The sequence below is a fragment of the Acanthochromis polyacanthus genome, chromosome 7 (genome assembly GCF_021347895.1).
Source record: "Acanthochromis polyacanthus isolate Apoly-LR-REF ecotype Palm Island chromosome 7, KAUST_Apoly_ChrSc, whole genome shotgun sequence".
Lineage (NCBI taxonomy): Eukaryota > Metazoa > Chordata > Actinopteri > Pomacentridae > Acanthochromis > Acanthochromis polyacanthus.
In genome coordinates, this window is record NC_067119.1 from 9510458 (window position 1) to 9531677 (window position 21220).

The 21220-nt window shown below is 42.6% G+C and overlaps 1 protein-coding gene across 4 annotated transcripts in view; it reads left to right on the forward strand.

The window, feature by feature from the left end:
- Window positions 1-21220, forward strand: part of znrf3 (zinc and ring finger 3) — a 136101-nt gene that overhangs the window by 35763 nt on the left and 79118 nt on the right. For 2 of the 4 annotated variants that reach the window (XM_022207134.2, XM_022207135.2), the window contains exon 1: window positions 11637-12109. The exons of 1 other annotated variant lie outside the window; for it this stretch is intronic. In XM_022207134.2, coding sequence (XP_022062826.1) covers window positions 11873-12109 — 237 coding nt within the window. In that variant the 5' untranslated portion in view covers window positions 11637-11872. Of the gene's footprint in view, window positions 1-10727; window positions 10874-11636; window positions 12110-21220 lie in introns of those variants that run through there. One more of the 4 variants, XM_022207136.2, reaches the window with a different exon arrangement.

The following is a 21220-nucleotide window of genomic DNA, read 5'->3' on the forward strand; positions in this document are numbered from 1 at the left end:
GGATAGAAAAGATGAATGAAGGTGAGACAGAGTGACTGATAATTGGTAATTCAGCATCTGTATCCTCAAGCAACAGAAACCCAGCTGGGTTTTTAGTGCATAATGTGGTGTCAGGAAATTGAGCACTGCATGGACCCAATTTTTTTCTTGTTTATGTTTTGAGGCCATTTTTACTTTTCCTGAGAATGAGAGCGGCGTTTGAAACCAACAAACCAAAAACTGCAAGAGTGCTTCAAAAAGTTCTTGGTCTTAGCTGGAAACAAGGGGCGTAACTCCCATTTTGAGGCATAACTGTCGACTATAAAGCCTTAAATCACTGTTTGAAGCATTTAAAGCAGTAAGGAGACAAAAGCTTCAAACTGGCTGCTGTTTCTCCAGGGCAATATCTTCATCCACGAGGCAGTTGTGGAAGAAACAGGCCAATACACCTTGCTGTTTCCCAAACAGAAATCCCACTTTTTTTCAGAGTGATGATGAGGTCATGCATGCTTTTGTGGATTATCAAGAGGCTTAAGATGTGACCTTCTTTTGCGAAGGGACAGCAAAGCTTGAGTATCGTTGGACCAAATGTATTGAAGTTAAAGGAGACTATGTTGACAAATTGTGTAGGATCAACCTTGATGTACCAGTTACTGCTAGTTAGCTTAGCTTAGCTTAGCTTTGCGCAAAGACTGGAAACGGAAGAAAACATTTCGCCTGGCATTATCTTAAGGTAACCAAATCCAAATAAAGGCACCTGTACAGCTCACTAATTGAAGGGGGTGTCTGCGATTTTGAAGAAAGAGAATAATTTAGCCAGTTACTATTTTTTGAATAGTTAGCATGTGCCAGATTTACCGTCCATCTCGCTCACACTCCCTTTTTCACCAGGACTAAAGAGCATGAGTTTAAAAGCACACAGGACGCATACTAATAGCGTTTCGACTGGTCCGAGCCACTTTGTTCGTGGACTATTTACAAAGTCAGAGCTCAGTGCAACAACTGAATTTTTTACAGTGCATACTTACAAGCAGCCAACTAATGGAGCGAGAAATTTGATAATGAGTATATTGAATTAAGGACAATTCATGCTTTCCTTAAGGGTCCACAAGGGTAGACCTGATGGGAATTTAATTAGTGACAAAATTTTTATCTGCATGATCTATCCGCACTGCACGTGGACTGCACCTACGCCAGAAAAACAAATGAAGTAAAGTGGGAAGTTCTAAAATCTCCAGATATCTTGTGCTATGCTGGCCCACTCTGCTCGACACACATCAGGAATAATCACATTGACTCTTCGTAAGTAGCTGTATCCTATAAAAACATACAAAGTCACAGCTGTTCAGTACCATCCAAAAGAAGCCTGTGTATTTTTCTTTGTTTATTATGATGTGCAGCGTGATGCATACTTTTTGTTGCATGAACATAAATGCATTGGCGTTCACTTGCAAAGTTCTTATCAGTCTGCACACATGGGTGCAGAAAGCATGAATTGGCACTTAGAATTGCTGACTTGAAGTCATTATAGCCAAGTGTGAGCATAAGAGCATAAGTTGTGTTTTTAATGTGATGGACTGTGTTTTGCAAAGCTAAGCTAACTTAATAGCTTCTTCACCTATTTATTACTGCACAGGTATGAGATTGTTATCATCTAACTCCAGGTGTTTTTCCCAAAAGCGGGTTAATAGTTAAATTAACCAAACTTCTGGTGCATCAATCTTCCCTGCCAGTGTCCATAAAAACAGGGTTTGTATTATATGTTCATAATAGAAAATTGATATTTTGAAGAAAATCTTGCCCAATTTAGGTTAACAGTTGAGATTTCTAAAGTGTCGGAAGATATCAGACTTTAAAACAGATTTGCTGATGTGCATGTACACACAAATTCACACAAACACACACTTTCCTGAGGGGTCTTCATCTGTCTCCTGTTTCCAGTCTTATTTTCTCATCCACTTTCCCGCCATGTCGCCACCAGGCAAGCCCGACTCCCTCTTTAACTCTTTGATCATTGATGAGGACATCAGCCATTTTTCTCCCCCCTGTCTCTCTCCCTCGTTCTCTCTTTGATATATTGCGTTTCCTTTTTTTTCTGAATAAAGATGATCTAAACGCTGCTTGTATTGCACACAGTCCTGTTAGTAGAACAGAAATGTTCAGCTCTGGTCAAATAACCGCTTTCAGCTTTCTTTTATCTTGCTGCTCTGTGTGTTTGTCTACGTGTGTGAGAGTACAGATTCCATCCATTCAGTCCTTTGAGAACATGTTCACGCCTGTGCGAGTGTATCAACATCATATCCCCCCTATCCTCCTCACGTCTCAGCAAAGATTATGAGCAGTGGAGCTGACTGAAATGACTTTGAATTCTCCAAAGCCCCTAACCCCTGGGAACATACCTGTTCTTGCAAGCCTCAAATGTACAGGTGCCTCATTTCAAAAGGCTACAGCCCTCCTCTCTGTTTCTCCCTCACTCCTTTTCCTCTCATTTTCTCCCCCAAACCCCCTCCCTCTCCCTGCTCCTCCACCTCCTTATGGCTGCAACTTTACCCCTCGACTGAACTAGAGGCCTTTTGAAATACCTCCGCTGGTCTAGTCTGCACTTCAAAGTCGACTTTCACCCTCCAGCCAGATCCGAGGGGGCGTTCCGACCAGGAAAGGGCCCGGCCCCTGAATAGTTAGGACTTCAAAGTCTGCAGCATTTAGTTATGAGCTATTTGAAACTTGGAGAGCACCCTTAAAAAAGAAAAAAAGAGTAGGCGATTGATGCTATCGTTTGTCCACTGTGAAGCTGATATTGTAATTAGAATTGTCTGATCTTTTCAGATAAAATTTACACTACCGTTCAAATATTTGAGGTCACCCAGACAATTTCATGTTTTCCACGAAAACTCACAATTTTATTCATGTGCTAACATAACTGCACAAGAGTTTTCTAATCATTAACGAGCCTTTCAGCACCATTAGCTAACACAATGTAGCATTAGAACACAGGAGTGATGGTTGCTGGAAATGTTCCTCTGTACCCCTATGGAGATATTCCATTAAAAATCAGCTGTTTCCAGCTACAATAGTCATTTACCACATGAACAATGTCGAGACTGTATTTCTGGTTTTTTTGAAAAAAAAATGCTTTCCTTTCAAACATAAGGACATTTCTAAGTGACCAAACTTTGAACAGTAGTGTATCTCAAAGTTTTTATAGCACTTTTAATTGCACAACTTTTTTTTTTTTTTTTTTTTTTACCCATTTTATCTATGGGTTTATTTTCTATTTCCCTTCTTTCATTTTTAGTCTTTACAGCTGACCACATTCAATAATTTACTTCACAGTGAGCGGTAAATTTAGATTTTGGACACTTACCTGTCCAATGTGTTCAGGAGATCATACAAAAGTGGCTATGTTAAAAATGTAGTTTACCATTTAAATAAAAGGTGTAATCTTACCATTGCCACCATTAAAAACCAACACATATCTTGCTAGCTTGATTACTGGACTAATTTTGATTTTACACAAGTACAGATTTCTATTAAGTGGTGACTTTTTTCTCATTACGACATAAGAAATTGGCTGCATTAACAAAATATTTTTTAAAACAAGTTCATAATCTTGTAATCTACATTTTTCAGTAAACAGCTATATTTTCTGCTCTGTGCTGTCAGAAGCTGATCCTGAAGGAAATTTATTGAAATAAATTCCACTTTTACACAGATACAGATATTTAATTTTCTTTAAATAGTGAAATTCTTCTGATTACAACTCGAGAGTCATTTCAAGAACACAGCCTGAGTGCAAATATTTCTGTTTTTAACCCAATACAGAGACACATGCTTTTACTACCTGCAGGACTTAATAATGCTCTGCTATCTGATTTCATTAAGAAGAATATGTCGCAGAACTTGAACTGATTTTGAGATCTTTTTATTGGTACACAAAGCCCTCAATGGTCTTGGTCCTACGATTTTTTTTATCCTATGAACCATCTTGTAGCCCCAGGTCTTCTGCTCGTGGCATTTTAATTCAACCCAAAGTGAGAACAAAAACACAGTGAGGCATCCTTTTGTTATTTTGGTCTTTGTTTTTGGAAAAAAAAACCTAGCTGAAGACCTGAGGACAGCAGAGAACGTGGATATTTTTAAAAGCAAACTCAAACCTTACCTTTCCAGTTTGAAGCTTAGTTGATTTATTTGCATGTTTATTATACAGTTTAGTGTGTTTTATGAGTCTTTTAACGTTTCATTTTTGAAGTGTTTCCTTGTAGCATTTATTTCTCCATGAGTGTTTCCTTAGTTATCAGTCCCTGTTTTTATTGAGTCATTCATTTGTAATATTGTGTTTGGAGGGAAATTGGGTGGGATTTTGTTTTTGCTGTGTTGTGAAGCGCTTTGTGTTACATTCTATTTGTAAGACACAGAAAGCGTCTGCTTGATTGATTGTCAAATATGAAACTAACAAGTAATTCAGTTCAATAAGTAGCATCAACTTTGACTATAGAATTTATCAGAAGTGCTACAAATGCTGAAGATCTTTCATCTTCACAATACAGGCTTTATATAAAGATGGATAAATTGGCACTTCTTCCTTCCACTGTGCTAAAATGAAGACATAATAACACAGAAATGGCTGCTGGCATCTCCTGATGTCACTGGAAACCAGAGTCTGCTCAGTAGTGAGCGTCGGGAGGCGGAGATGTGGCGTCAAAGTCCTGGCTTTTGCATAGCTGAAGCTGTGACAGCAGTGAGATTGAACCAACACAGCACAGACGAGATGCTTAAACAATGAGCTGGCCTTTGTTTGAGCATCTCCAGGAATGCAGATTTGTGTGACAATTCTCCCCTTCACATATTCACATTGTTTTCACGCTCGCATGTTTAAAAAATGATCAGTTCTAGCTGTTAAAACTTCGTGAAAGCTCATTCGTGTGTGAAGGCACTCCATAAATAATGTTGTTATCAAAGCGCTGTCCTTCATCCCTCCCTCGGTACTGGTATGTTTTTTCCCCCCCATCTGTCCTCTCAACTTGTAATTCATTGCAGAACATTTCATGAGAGTTTCCCACTGTGGTTTGCGCAGTGACATCATTGCAAACATGCAACATACTCGGAGCCGGCTGGAGTCAATAGTCATCCCCATGCTGTGTCATCATGGGGAAAACATCTCCCATAATTCTGGGGGGCTGCTGGGCCCCTTAATTGCTTTATGTAATAATATGCTGCAGTGATGCGCTCTTCTGGGAGCCATGAATGTAAATGCTCCCCCTCCTCATCATCTCCTTTCTTCATTAAAACATAAATTTAGCGCCATGCCAACAAAGGGACAATTCACAGAGTCTGGGAGCCCTGGTTTGATGCTGCACAGAGCCCACTGAAGGACACATTCAGATGTTCCCTTTGGATATTATTAGTAACCCGTGATCTTGTGTCTATTTCTTATTTATTTATTTATTTATCCAGCCGAGGCAGCTAAGGCCAAATCCTTATTCCCAGTGACATGCTGGAGGGGCAGCGGGGGGTGGATCGGGGGATGCATTTTGATATCTGGCTGAAAATCTAGCAAACACAACAAAAAGACAGTTTTATTTCCATATAATGTGATTATATTGCCCTTAGGAGATGGTTTGTGAATTCATAGAAAAACACTGCATTTACCATGGAGAATATACAGCTGTTTAGCTGTTGTGTCGCTCTTCAAAATACATTCTTATTCTCACACTGTCCTCATGTAGGGATTGTTAGTTCTAAGTGCAATCGGTCCACAACTTTGGTACAGGGTGACGTGTTGCGGTGCCACTGGATGGCAAAAATAGATGCCAGTATCAAAAAAAAAGGCTCATGTTCATGCTTCTATCGATTACTGATGCTGTACTTGCAGAAAAATAATGACTCCACCTTTAAGATGGGTGACAGATGAATGGGAAAGCCAATATAAAGTGTCCTCTAAGGTGTTAAGACCGCCAAACGTAAATAAAGGACAGTTTTATTTTCTTTTAAGCATTGATATCATCATATTCCCCTTAGAAAAAAACAGTCTTCAAGATAAATTCATCTAAAAATGCATCTATGTTGGGTGAAACTGAGTAGAATCCAGTTAGCTTTAGGGTTGCAACTAGCCGTTATTAGAACCATTCATTTGGCATCATTTTCAGTAATAATCTTGCGTGAAGATGGTGTCACAGTGTTCATAAACCCAAAGCGATGTTGGTAAATTGCTTGTTTTGTTTTCATATAAATATTGATGTAATAATATTTCCCTCAGAAAAAACAGCCTCACCCTGTACTTGCTACAAAACAGTCACTCCACCTTCAGTATGTACAGATGAGTGACAGATTAAAGGAAAAGCGAACATCAAGCGTGTTAGTAAGACATTGAGGTCACCAAACATGAATCAAGGACATTTTTTTTCATATAAGCATTGATGTAGTTATATTACCCTTAGAAAAAACAGCCTTCAAGATAAATTCATCTAAAAACTGCGCCTATGTTGGGTGAAACTGAGTAGAATCTACATTTCTGACATATAAAGTGAGTCAAGAAGGTTTAGGGTTGCAACTACCCATTATTAGAACCATTCTTTAGTTTACAGTAATAATCTTGTCTGAAAATGGTGTCACAGTTTCCGAAAGCCCAAAATGATGTTGGTAAATAACTTGTTTTGTTGGATACACAGTCTAAAATGCCAACAAAACACTCCAAAAGCAGCAAATTCTCCATATCCGGAGGTAGGAAATCTAGCGTTTTGACTGAAATGATTTGATTATCAGTGTAGTTGTTCCAGCTCTCTGGTTTACAGAGTCAGAAGAGAGGATTTTCTTTTTACAGTTTCCATAACAGCATTAATACAATAATAGTCTCCTTACAAAAAAAACATCTGACCCTGTACTTGCAGCAAAAAGATGAGTCTAAATTCAGTATGTACCGACAGGTGACAGATTAAAGGAAAAGCCAATGTAAAGTGTCTCTCTCAGGTGTCAAGGCCACCAAACATAAATAAAGGACTTTTTTTTCCATATAAGCATTGATATAATTGTATTCCCCTTAGGAAAAAAAAACAGTCTTCAAGATAAATGAATCTAAATATTGCATCCATGTTGAGTTAAACTAAGTAGAATCTACAGATTTGACACATAAGTCAAGAAGGTTTAGTGTTGCAACTAACCATTATTAGAACCATGTATTTGGTATTGTTTACAGTAATAATCTTACCTGCAAAATACAATCACAGTTTCCAAAAGCCCAAAATGATGTTTGTAAATGGCTTGTTTTATTTGATACACAGTCTAAAATGCCAACAAAATACTTCAAAAGCAGCAAATTCCCCAAATTCAGAAGTGGAAAATCTAGCGTTTTGAGTAGAATCATTCGTCTGGCGTACTTTTCAGTGATAAGACCAAAGTGATGTTGCTAAATAGCTTGTTTTGTTGGACTCACAGTCTAAAATGCTATCAAATTATTCCAGAAGCGCCAAATTCCCCAAATCCAGAGGTGGAACTGTGTGGAAAATCTGGCATTTTGACTCAAATGGTTAATCGACCATCAAAGTAGTTGTTCCAGCTCTGGCTAGGTTTACATTACAGAGTCAGAAGAGAGGAGAGGGGAAAAAGAGTGTTTGACTAGAAGAGAACAGAGGAAGAGAGCTGTGCAGCTTTGTAATATCACACGAAACATCTTAAATCAGCCAGTGAATCCTACTTAAGCTCAGATAGGAAAAGAAAACAGCCTGTTGGGAGAGATGGCACAGTAATACGCGGAGCTGAGCCAGCTATCATCCCTCAAAGCCATTCTCATCCTCAGCACTCTCTCAGCCTAAACAAGCAGACAGCTGATTCTTCTCAGGGTGGCCTGAGTTTAGACACTGCTGTGGACAGAGCGGAGCGTCAGGAGAGCATCCACAGCTGCTGGGGAAAGAAAATCTGACAATTTGTTAGCATGGAAGCAAGGAAATCGGGTGTATTTTCTGAAAGTAGCATCTTTTTCACAACTTTAAAAAGCCACAAACTGACCAAACAGTGACTATAAACTCTTAAAATAAGTCGATAACAAACTAAAGAATGAAAAAGTTACTGCGGGTTGGAAACTTGCAGCAACCAGCAGAGGGCAGACTTGCAATAAAAGAGGAATAAGTCCCCTCAGTGAGTAATTGGATCGCTGTAACTTGTTGTCCTAATGTATTCTGTGGACCTTTATTAAGCTGATTATGTAAATCTAATTTAATTTCATCATTACGCCTGCAGGCATTGTTCCTTCAAAGTCCCATCATTTATTTATTTATTCATCCTGGATCATAATGTGTCTGTATTTGACATTTGAGTGTGAGGAGAAGAGACGACTGTCACAAGGCAGTAGTAGGAGACATGTGGTGTGGATCAGGCTTCATAAAGCTGACTGACATCTAATGCGATCTGTAAATTATTGTCATGCCGGAGGCGCTGAAGAACTTCTTAAGTTTCAGCTTTGAATTGTTTTCCACCCCCCTTTTTCCCTTCTTCTTCTTCTTTTTTTCTTTGAGTCCAAACACATGTTGACCATCACGCTTCCAGAGTCGGCTGCATTCTTGACCTAAAAAGTCCTCACAGTTGGTTTTCATAATCACACTGCCACACAGCTGACAGCAAGATGAAACCTTGTTTTCTGGGCTTTTTTGGACGCTAATCACTGCGCAGAGCTCAGCCTTCGTTTGGGAGTTTTTCTTTGCAAGAGACCAATGTGGTAGAACTACTGGAGATAGGGTTCTGCAAAGTGGAATCACTCAGTTTGGTGCATTATTGTTGTGTAATACTTAAAAAAGGGCCTACTTTGTGATTAAAATAAGAGACTGCACTGTTCATTTCACCACACTGAAGGCAGAACAATGAACTTACAGTATCACGATCACTCGCATGGTACTTTGAGATCTTTTCAGTCGCACAAAGATTTGAATTTTTTTTATTTTTCTTGAAGGCCTGAAAAGAAAGTGCATGTTTATCTATTGTTCAAGACACAGTGTGCTTATTTTCTGACATATAATGAAGTCTCAGACACGGTGGAAGAAAAGGCACCAAGCAGAAGACGTTCTCCAGGAACTGGTCACCATGACAGTTTCACAATAGCTTCTTTATTGTGAACAGAGAATGATTGAAAAATAATATGTCTGCAGTACATAACGGCAACAGTTAGAGTAAAAATGACAATTGCAGGATGCATCTTTTAAAGAGCGGATGATGAAACTCATCTTCATCAATAAACGCGTGATGAATCGTGAATCATAAACCGCTCCGGCTATTATAACTTTTCCATCCAGCCGCAAATTTGAGTTTCTGCAGATAGAAATTATGTCAAATTACATTTAAGCGTTTAGAGGTTTGTAAAATGCCTAAAATGATCTATGATTAGCTTGTCGGGCCCGTCTTGATGACGACAACTACTCTGAAGATCAAAGGCGACAGTTAATTGGAGATCCATCTGTCTAAAGACCGTGTGCACGATTATACGAGTCTAAGTGAACTGCTTTCAACTCAGGAGCAGCACAACAACTCAGGAATGGAAGCTACTCAAAGAAAAGTAAAAGATAGATAGGCTGATCTACTCATAATGCTAACCAGATGTTTTTAACTGTGTGTCTGCTTTGACCCATCAGTTATAATTCTATATTGACTCGTCAACGTGTTCGAAATTTGTCAGAAATTGATGATTGGTTCCACAAAGGTACGACTAAATGATGAAATGATTTAGAAGAAGCACTAATGTGTCACTGCTTAGATGGTTATTCGTGAATTCACAGGAAAATATTTTGTTTGTGGTGGAAAATGCACAACTGTTCAGCTGTTGTGCAACTCTGCAAAATAAATTCTTGTCCTAACATCTTCTTTATGTAGGGAATGTAATTTCTGAGCGCAGTTGGTCCATCATGTTGGCAAAAATAACTGCTCAGCCTCAAGGAGACTCAATCTTATTCACGTTTCTCTCGATTACAGATGTGATTGCAGCAAAAATAATGACTCTATCTTTAGTATGTATAGATGGGTGACAGATTAAACAAAAATCCATCATAAAGTATCTTAGTAGGGTGTTAGAGCCAACATATGCAGTCAGAACAGCTGAAAAGTTAGCTACACTAGCAATAACTAAAGGACAATTTTATCTACAAGTAACCATTGATAGAATTTCATCCCCCTCAGAAAAAACAATCTTCAAGATAAATTTGTCAAAAAATTATGTCCACATTGAGTGAAATTGAATTGGTTCCACGGTTTTGACACAAACTAAGTCAATTAGGGTGAGAGTTGCCGCTAACCATTATTATAACCATTCATTTGGCATCATTTTCCGCAACAGTTTTGAATGAATATGCTGTCACACTTTCCAATAACCCAAAATATCATTGTAAATAGCTTCTTTTTTGCCTACAGTGCCATCAAAACACTCCGAAAGCACCAAATTCTCCAATAGTGGAACTATGCGGGAATATCTGGCATTTTGACCTCAATGGTAACTTGAAGTTCCAGCTCTGTAAAGGTTTACATTACAGTCATTACACCTTCAGCGCGACTTTGACACTGATTCTCCAAGTTTATGCAGCTCTGTTGGTTGAGATCAACCCCATTCTTCAAAAACATATTCCTTAATTGGTGTTTTGATGTTGGAGTTGGTAAGTACTGGCAAACACATCTCTCTATAATCATGTAGGTATCCAACTGCATTGAGATATGGTGATTTGCGTCATTTTCATCAAACCCTATAGTGAACCCTTGTGCCCTTTGGATGGAGGCATCCTGAGAGAGACCACCACGATCGTGATAGAAATATGTCACCATTGGAGAAAAGTAGTTTTCAAGGGGCAAGCGGATCCAAATCATGCCAGCAAAATGTCCCCACGGCATAACAGAGCCACCAGATCCCCTCACTGAAGAGAAATAGGTGAGTTTTTCCTTTAATTTGTCACCTGATAGATAAGTTGTCTAATATGTATCAATTTATGATGAATGTCAGCGTTTTCCAGATTAAATAAATGTAAATTCATCATCAGTGCTTTTAATTCAGAGTTGATTATCTATTAGTTTAGTTAGAATTCTTGGATTTTGTTTGATTAAATTTAAATAGAAAAAAAAGGAATAAGAAAACTTTGTACATGCCACTCAAACTGAGAAACCCCTCCCGGCCTGTAGGTGAGCAAATCTTGAATGAGATTGAAAAATTAGCCCGGTTAAATCATGAAGCGTCCTGAAGAGGGTAGTGTTTGTTTTAAGGTGGTACGGCGGCTGAAAACGTGTCAAACTCTGGGGGGAAAGCGCCACCGGGCAGCCTGGGATCGCAACTGCGGACGAACACGCGGGATCTGCTTCTTGTTCAACTCCAGAACGCGAATCAACTCGGAAACTCGTGCGTAATTTCCACATTTTCCAAACAATGCGTCCCGTCCCTCTTGTCGGTGCGCACTGGAGTCTGCGGTGCCTCCTTAACTGAGTGCTGGCACTTGAGAGTGGGGAGTGCAAAGGAGAGGGTCAGAAAGAGTGGTGGGTGGGGATATAACCCTTTTGGGAGAGAGAGGGAAAAAAAACTAAAAAAGAAAAAAAGAAAAAAAAATCACGTGTTTGGAGATCAAAGGAGATCCGCTTTGTAGAGGAGGAGGAGGAGGAGGGTGAGAAAGAAAGGGAGAGAGGGAGGGAGGGAGAGCGAGAGAGAGAGAGAGAGAGAGCGAGAGAGAGAGGCAGCGTTTGCAGGCAATGTAATTGACAAGGCTCGCAGTGGTGAAATAAACACGCTTCAGTCCAGGCGCAGTTTTTTTTATTGCTCAATTCCGACTCTTTTTGACGCATCGCACCGCACCGCGCACAGACCTGCTCCCAAATTACCTTCAACCCGATCAATTAATCCGTGTGAAATTATGTCCCGATCGGCGCAGATCCAGCCGGCAAGATGATGATTTTACCAAGGAGAGGCTCAGATCGTGTGCCCGAATCGGTGGTCCCGGTGTTCTTGGTGGTGGTCGCCGCGTCTCTTCTTGGAACCGTTCTCGCCAAGGATACAGCCTTTGTGGAGGTGGTACTGTTCGAGTCCAGTCCCAATGGAGATTATACTACTTACACGACTGGCTTGCAGGGACGCTTCTCCAAAGCAGGAGCCACTATCAGCGCGGAGGGGGAGATCGTTCAAGTACGTGCAAAAGTCTCCCGTTTTCTCTCTTAAGCAGCCAGGGGAAATGACAAGCGGCGGTCCTGAGCAACGCAGCCGGGACTCCGGGTTGTAATTTCACCAAGCTGCCCCTTCTTAAACTTTTTTTTTCCCCAGAGGACGAAAGGAAAAGAGGGGTTGACTAGAGTTTTGGATATGGTGTGTGTGTGTGTGTGTGTGTGTGTGTGTGTGTGTGTGTGTGTGTGTGTGTGTGTGTGTGTGTGTGTGTGTGTGTGTGAGGATGGTACTAAGCTTGCAAGCATATGCGGTCACAAGATGGCTCCTATCTTGTGGAATTCATTCACAGGGAAAACATGCTCTTGCAAGTTATTTTGTTGATGTCTGGAGCGAACTTGAGTTACACTTAATTGGCCTCATCCACCAACACGCGTGTCTTTTTTGTGGAGGAAGTGTTTTTTCCCCTTCCTCCTCCCAAACCGATACAAAATCGCCTCCGAAAAAGTTTGTAAACTTTTTAGTTTTACTTCAACCGAGCAGATTTTACGCATTTGCGCAACAGCGGTGAGACTACTTGGTTGCGATCCGTGCGTAATTCTGACCGTTTTTGTTAAAGTTGTGAGTTTGGTGCCGCTTTTAAAGCTTGAAAGTGTTTTTTAGTGGATGCGTAAAAGAAGCCACACGTCCCGCCGCTTGGAGCCTGTTAGTGTGTCCGCTGCATGTGAAGCTGCATGCAGTTGGTTTTTGGCTCATTTCTAAACACAAATACACACGTATAAATAAAAACTGAGTGAGCAGTCAGGATTGGAAGAAGCTTTCATGTTCCATCTTTTTTATTTCTTGGCCCCAGACATGACAAGTGCACTTGGCTGGAGCTGGTTATGCTTGGATCAACCATGCAGCTTTGGCTGAGTGGAAGTCACTAAAATATGGAGCTTTTTTTCCCTTCTTCCACTTGCCAAGTGTTTATTTGAAGTTTTCTAATTCTTGCTTAATCTGCTCGGCCCACAGCGAAGCAGCAAAGAGTCATGTGTCAGAGCTTGAATGTTTGAATGTTAGATTTTCCTGACCTGGGATGGGACAGCTCTCTCTCTTTGGGCTCTTTGTGGATAATTGGAAAGCCGCTTGGCTGTAGAGCACTTTTTGCATGCCCTGTGTGTCCCTCTTTGAAGTTGTGTGCATTTATTCGGAATGCAAAGTGCATCTAATGCAGTCTGATGGCTGAAGATTGGGATTGATAGTCGGAACACAGAGCCTTGTGACCGACTAGATGAGGATTTTTTTTTCCTTCTTCCTGGTGGATCATGAGGAGATGGCATCTGAGGTGTCACAGCATGAATGATGGTTTGGTTGCATTTGTTTTGTAGGAAAGCTGCAGGAGCTGTTTAAGTGTGGTGATCAGTCGGAGGACAAGTTGCATTGCAGAGAGTTGGTTTAATCACCACGTTGCATCAAGTGTGTCCGTCCTGACAGGAAACCTCAACTGTCTTGTAGCATCTCCGCCGCAAATGCAGCGAGTTGAGAATCATTTGTTTGCGCTTCCTTCATCCATTCGCATCCTTCCTGTCCTGCAACAACCTCCACAGCCACACAGCAGCATCTTCTGACTGTGTTTTGTTGTTTTCCTTCAAACCTCTAAAAGAACAAGAAGATATGTGGGGATCAAAGCAGTGACTGATACTCATGCACAAAGAAGTTCTGCTGTTTATACACAGTGATGGCCATTTGGCGCCACTCGGTAACCGCACAGAAATGCCGGACCTCAGCTTTACATCGAAAACCACATCTATTTAGGTTTGCTTTCTTTACTAACATAGCTTCTGACCACTTAGAGACAGCTTATATTTTGTCAGGCTATAATGAGGGGCAGTTTTTCCAGCACCGGGGCACTGTCTTGAATTTGTTACGGCGCATAGTCTCCTGGAGATTTATGTAAGTCGAAACTGACAATGAATAACAACCGTACAACCTGAGGAGTATAATTTTAAAGCCGGGTATCCGATTCCCTACTTGTAAATTTCGTACTTGTGAAATAACATTGCAGGAGCGTGTTGGGAAATTTCTGCGGTGTTGTTTTACACTGGAATTGGGTTGAAAGCAAATATTTAGGTTCTTGCGCATTCATCTGTCCGCGGTGACCTCTGCAGCCGCCGTGAATTTTGGCTCTCAAGGTTTGAGCTTCCAGAGCATGGAGCTCGATCTGGGAGCCTTCTAGTCCTCTCTCGTTTTGATCAGAGCCCTGAGGGGTTTGCATTACCTTGAGTGTGTGTGCATAGTCGCGGCCAGACCTCAGCAGGTACGGGTGCAAATGCTGAATGAGAAAAAGGGGCCTTGGCAGCCTTCCTGAGCAAAGACCCCAACCATGGTCACCCGTCATAAGCTCCCCAACTCGCCCTTTGCTAATTCCCTAAAGCTAACTTCCCCTCGGCTCTGCCTCTAAGAGTGGCACACGCTGCCGGGGCCAAAAATAATAAATTAACTTAATTTGCTTCTTGCTCTCCTCAAAGTGAAGTCAGGAGGGGGGGAGAAGCGTGATGATGCAGATCTGGCCACAGTGCCAAACCCCAGGCTTCCCAAGCCAGTTCCCTGATTGCTGCAGTTCGAGCTCCGTAACAGCAAAGTAGTCAATCTCTCCTCAGATCACTCTGTCAGGACATGAGGCTGTGCGAGCGTATCAGCAGGCATGACAACTTTATTTAGCAGCTCTTTGACTCGTATCACCTTTTGTCCCAGGATTAAATACTTCCTGATTCGTCTCCAATAATGAAAATATCCCGGGATAGTAAAAACACAGCCAGGAGAAATAAAGTGGACTTGATTTCTGCACTCAATACTTCATATTTTAAAAGTTTTGATAGACTTGCCATATGTTTCCACACACTAGCTGCAGTTTTGACTCGCCTTTCTAAGGAGAGCAGCGATGCCACGATTGCTTCTTTGCTTGACTGAGTCGGCCAGGTGTGAGCGTGGACACCTGCGTTGGCGTAGGTTGACAAAAGCAGCAGATGATGTGTCTAGATTTAATTTAACTTCAGCAGCGGAGAATGCTTAGTTAGACATCTCATCACTGCGCCCTTCTCATTGGCATCATTGTCAACAGCTCTCCTGATTAGAACTGGTTTAGATGCGAAGGGAAGCGCCATCTGCTGCTCATCATTCTCTATTGTCTCTCAGACGCCAATCGTCCTTCCTGTAGTGAGATGAGCTTCGATGCGCCGCACGAGTTCACATCTGCCTCTGATTTCCAGCGGGCCTGTGGCCTGTGCTGTCAGCATGTGAGTGAGGAGCTGAGCAGGGACGTGGCAGGGGCACGGAGAGGACCAGATGGAACTCATAGTGTCGTCGGCCAGAACCGAGAGGGAATAATGTGGCTTTTGCCTACTTCCTGTCCGAAGGGACACAGAGCATCTCTTGAATCCAGTGTCAGGAAGAAGAGACTACAGTTTCCCAACACACCACGAGCAGCCGTTTCACCTTTGAACTTGATCTCCAATGCTCGCGAAGCACCAGTAACTATAGCTGGGAGACTTCATGGTGCGGTTCTTTGAAAGTTGCAGTTTTTGTCTTCTCTGACTGGATGTGCAGGGGGAAAGTGGTGGTTTTCAGCTAAGACAACGATGAGCTTAAATACTGGAGCTCCTACCTTGGTGCTGGCAGGAGTTGTGTCGCGCTGCATTTAGACTATAATGAGAGCTTTAGTGGTTTAAGGCATCCAGCGCGCTTTCTCACCACAGCCTGGAAACCCCAAGAGGCCATAATGGGCAGGGCCCAGACGGTAGGTGCCAGGGACCGGGCCACTCCCAGTGCCAAAGCAACAGTAGCAGTACACAAACGCTGGTTTAAAAGGTTAAAAGTGCTGCTCCCTACTTTTTTCCATTTATTGGCTTGGCGGTCGCAGCTGTATTTTAAGTGCTATCGTCTCTTAACCGCCACCCTGTTTCACTTTCATGTCCCAGCCAAAGTAATTTGAGGCTGCGTTTCTCCCCTTTTTGGAATAGAACAGACTAAACTGTTTTTCTCTTTCTCTTGCTTAACACCCCCTCTCCCACGCACAGACTCACCCCCCATCTCCACTCCGGTCTTCCTTTCAGACGCAGCCAAAATTTGCTACGCATCCTATATTGCATGTGAATGACTTCAAATGATGGCTGCAACTGGGCGGCGTGCACAGACGAGTTGTCTGTTCAAACCTCGGATGTACAGGAGGCATCCCTTTGTTGCGCAGCGTTTGCCGTCTCTCTTTCTGCTCTTTTCATGTCATTTCTCTCGCCTCTGCCTGATAATAACTCCATGAAATAGTCCAGTGATTCGTCTTTCAAAATAAAACTTCAGACCTGTTAGGGCTGCGTTTTTATTTTTATATTTTCCCAAATACTTGTTAAGCCTTCAATAAGAATTAATGAATAAAAGATTTTTAAAAAAACTACATTTGATGGCTTTAATCAGCTGATATTTGACTTCATCCTGAAAATGCAAGCATAAACCTTCTATTTTTGGCACTTCACTGCAGCTGCTGATTGCAGACAGTGAACATTCAAGTGTGTGTCAATCTTAAACCACCTAATTTCCTGTTGAGTCTCTTAGTACTTGTCCAAACTTCTTTTAATTGGAATAACGCTGCTGCCCAAAACCAGCAGCCCCTGTTTCCCACTCCTGCCCCTGGCTCTTTTTGCTCCGTCTTCTCCATGCCTTCCTGAGCCTCACATTCCCATTCGGTGCACAGCTCCACCTGGAACAAGTGCATGTTGGTACTGGTGGCCCCAGTAGCAATGTTTGTTTCCACCGGGCTGAATGGCTGAGCTGGATCTTTGATGTTCCCCCTCCAAAGAGAGATTAGCAGTCAGCGTGGTGCTCGTCCCTGCTGCATCCAGGCCTCTTCCAGGGGAGCTCCCCCCACCCCCCACCTCCACCCACCGATGTCACTCTCCTCCTGATCTGCCATTGATTATGTGTCCGAGTTCATTTGTAGGAGCGTTTGTCCTCGGCGTTACACTTCAATGGTGAGGAAATGTTAATTCTGCTTTGCCCCGAGGTTGTGATTTTTCTTGTACAGCTGCTGGGAAATGCAGCGTGAGACAGTGTCACACTTTCACAGGTGGGGAAAAAAAGTGCCTCTTCTCATCCTCGCTTGAGCTCATTCGCGACAAGATGAAGAAGGAATCCGGTGTGTTTTTTTTCTTTTCCTTTTTTCCCCTTTCTGAATGGTCCCTGGTGTGTTTCTGCCTGCGTTTGATGAAACGGTGCTGAAAGGCCCAGTCCATCCCCTCAGCCCACATTTTTAGCCACTGACACAGAGGGTCTGCAAAACAAAGGCTAAGAGGTCGAGGGTTATGAAATGACAATGCTCGCAGTAGCTCATCCAGGCAGAGGCATGCTTTGTTGTCAGCCAGGAATGTGCTGACTAACCGTGGAAGGCCACAACGCCAGCCTCCTCTTTTGTGGCATTTTTTTTTTTGCCAATAGACTAGGAAGGTAGCAGTGCAGGGGAGTCTGTCCCACCGTTAGCACACACTCCTACTCCTTCCTATGCTTGTGCCGTTGCAGCCGTCTTGCGTTTGTTTTCATAAACAGAAAAGTCTTATCACAGATCTTTCCCCACTCACCCAAGTTCAAGAACACAGGGTTCAAAGTTCTGTCTTTTGTGTATTTCATTACGTAATAATCAGCCTCGTATGTCTTACAAATACCATGTTGCTGTTGTCGTTTTGATTCGCGCTAAAGCTTCAGCCGTAGTTTGATTGATTTTCTCTTGCTGGTTTACTTGTTTTGTGCACGTTATCGTCCTCGGCCTAATGCATCATATTAATGTTGTCTTCTTCTCCTGTCAGTGCCTCTGCTATTTTCCCCCCCTTTTGTTTCCTATAATGGATTCCTACACAGCCGGGGTAAAGGTCATTTACAGGGGTGCCAGATGGGGACAAATCCGTTTCAGGTGAAAGCTTCCTACCCCATTATTTCTCCTCACCCTCCCTTCCTAGACTGCTTTCTAGAGACTCCCTCCATATATATATGTGTGTGTGTGTGTGTGTGTGTGTGTGTGTGTGTGTGTGTTTGTGTGTGTGTGTGTTTGTGTGCAGGTAACGACTGGCTGTAACACAATGAGGTCAGAGGTATGATGGATTGGGCTTGTTTGGTCAGATGAGAACAAGCTGGGTTATCTCTGCATTTTCTGGCTGAGCGTTGTGCGTCTCCAAACTCCGCAGTGAAGATATATCGCTGTATCTTCCCACCTCCTCCTCTTTCCTGTTGCTAAAGATGCGCCCTAGATTTTTGAAATGAAAAATTGCCTTTCTTCTTATGCTGTTCCTGTTTCATAGGTGTAGTTGAAGGTATTGGGGACACAGGATTTTCTGGTTTGTGTTCTGTCTTGAAAGGCTATTCTTGCAAAGCAGAATATTTCTTTTTTTTTCAAAGGGATAACTCCTTTTGTGCAGCCGAGGATAAGATGAATCACTGTAAAAACCTTTGCCAGCTCATTCGGATTTGACTCAAGTCCCAAAGGGTCAGGTGAAACTTTTCCCCTTTTATGAATCCGCAAATATAGTACGCTCATTGACACACTGTGCCAATAAAAGCTCTGTAGTACAGCCCAGGGCTTTGATAAAGCCTCCACAATTCCTCCCGTCCTTCCCCTCGATCCCCGTCGGCAGCTCAGGCCACGCTGTCGCTCTCTCTCCAGCCCATGGACCCTGAACAGGGAGGGGCCTGCAGGGCTGGGTGAATAGCTGCCGGGAGTCATGCTGCGGGTGTAAACCACATGAATGTGCCGCCTGAGCAGATAGGATCAGGCAAGGCGGGGAGGCCTGGGAGGCCACGACGCTCGACGCAGCACTGCGTGCTAACATCAAAGGCAGTGCTGAAGGGGGGAGGAGGGGAGGAAGAGAGCGAGCGAGGGCTGGGCTAAAACTCTTCAAAGGCCTCTCTGACTAATGCCAGCCCTGATATGCGGCGCTGCAAAACTGAATGATGATGTAATTGCAGGCCTCCGAGCTAAATCCGCTCCCATACAAATAAAGGTGGAGGTGTTCCCTTGCACAGGCACGGTGAGAAAAATGCTTTGAGTGTTTAGTTGAAGGCAGAGCTGAGAACAGCTCGCAGGTGAACTTGTTGGGTCACCTTCTGACACCGTGCCGCTGCAAAGGTCCCAGCTAGGAAAAGTTTAACGGAACTTTTTCGACAGAGGGGAATAGATTTGGCCTGATTTTGGGTTAATCCGCTGGGCGTTTCTAAAGTACACAACAGGTGGGACAGAGTTGACTCTTTGTAAAGTTTATACAGGGCTTGTGTTGATGTGTGTGTGTGAGGTTGAGTGCGTACATGCGCTTCTCTTGTAATGTGAGTTAAACCAAGCATGACGGCGGATCCTTTCAAAATGTCCCCGTGATCATCGGGCTGATCACTCATTGACAGCTCCCATGACAGATGAGACGCTGCAGGACAACAGTAATTCACTGTTGTAGATGGAGTTTGTTGAAGATTATTTGCATGCCTCTGAAGTTCTCTTGTCCTCATCGTTTTGTGATTGTATGTCATCCCCCTCCTTTTCTTTTTAGATGTTAAATTAGTGATAAACAGCTGCACTTCTATTTATTTGAGGTTCACGCTGAGGTCGGCCTTTTAACTCCTGCATCCTGGGTCGGATTCGGAAGTCGGGACTGCAGCACAAAGCCTTTGTTGCTGCTTGAAAAGAAAAGACCTTGTTTTTCAGCGGTCACTGTAGCAGTTCACAACTATCACAGGACCATCCAGCTAATCGCTATACTTGAATGGATGGAGACAAAGCGCAAGTTCATACCAAAGCTTCCAATTAAGGCAGCAAGTAGCAATTCCTCCCAGCTCATCTGTTTGTTTCTTAGTCTTAGGATGCAGGAAAGCAATGTCTTCAAACAACTTCCACTTTCATTTGTAGTTCAGCTTTTCATTTTAACCCAATGTGCTGTGAATACATCAACACTGTGTTGTATGTAGAACTGCAAAATAAATCTTAGCCAGCAGTTTCATATAATTGTGTCCACGCTGTTACTGCAGGCAGGTCCACTGTGAGCTGATGAGCGATTTGCCTTTGTTTCAGCGTCAGTTTGCGGACGCATGCTGCCTCTAAAGTGCTGCTATTGGATGAAAAACTGCAATTCAACATCATGCTGTGAGTGAAGAAAGGCTATCCAAACCTTCCAGACACTGATATTGTGCAAAACATTGTGGGAGACTGTACAGTGCAGCCTGCGTTTGCACAATGGAGGACAATCTTAACAGGATTTTCTTTTACGATTTTCAATATAGACCTTTTTTATAAGCCTGAGTTTGCACTGTGCAGCTGTAGTATGAGAGTCTGCCTGCAGATACTCATACATAAATGACTCAGACGAGGATCGTAAGTACAAAATAACATGTCCATATGGTGTTATTTTATACGCTTGAAGACATGAGTAAAATAAGCAATCGGCACCATAACTGAGCACCTTAAAACTGCACTCTCTGAGGGATTTGTAAACGACAAATCTAAGGAATCAGTCCCATCAGCGAACAGGGCGGTGCTTTCTGTCTCATCATTATTCTTCAGAATCAGTTTCTGGTTTGAACCTGTATGTGTGGCCGAATTACTCAAATATTGCAACATCTAAGTGTGTGCTTCTGAGCAGAGTTGTGGGTGAGCTGGTGTGCTGAGCTGCAGCGGCTATGTAGATGCGAGTGGAGAAGAAGGTGGGAACTTTATAGATTTTCACATTCTAAAGGAAGCAACAGCGAAGAGTTGCATTATAAGGCAGGAAGGGATTATTGTAATGGAAAAAAACACTTCTAAATATGTAACTTTGACACACAGATTTGAATTGTCAGGAGCTTAATCAATAACCTGAGATGGACTTTCAGATGCTGCAACCACTTTGGCGAACAGATATGACATTGTCTGTCATGCAAATTGTGCCCGTATTCTTGTCATCCATTCAGTCTCACCTTCCACCACCCCCACCCCCCCGGCTCAGTGTGAACCTGAGTGTACATGAAAAGGTCAAGATAATTACTCCTGGCCAGCTGTGTCCATTTCTTTCCCCTTGCGGTCCGTCTGTTCACCTCTCGTTGCCCTTGCATGATGCTGTCAGGAAAAAATGTCAAGTGTTTTCTCTTCAGCGTTCAGCA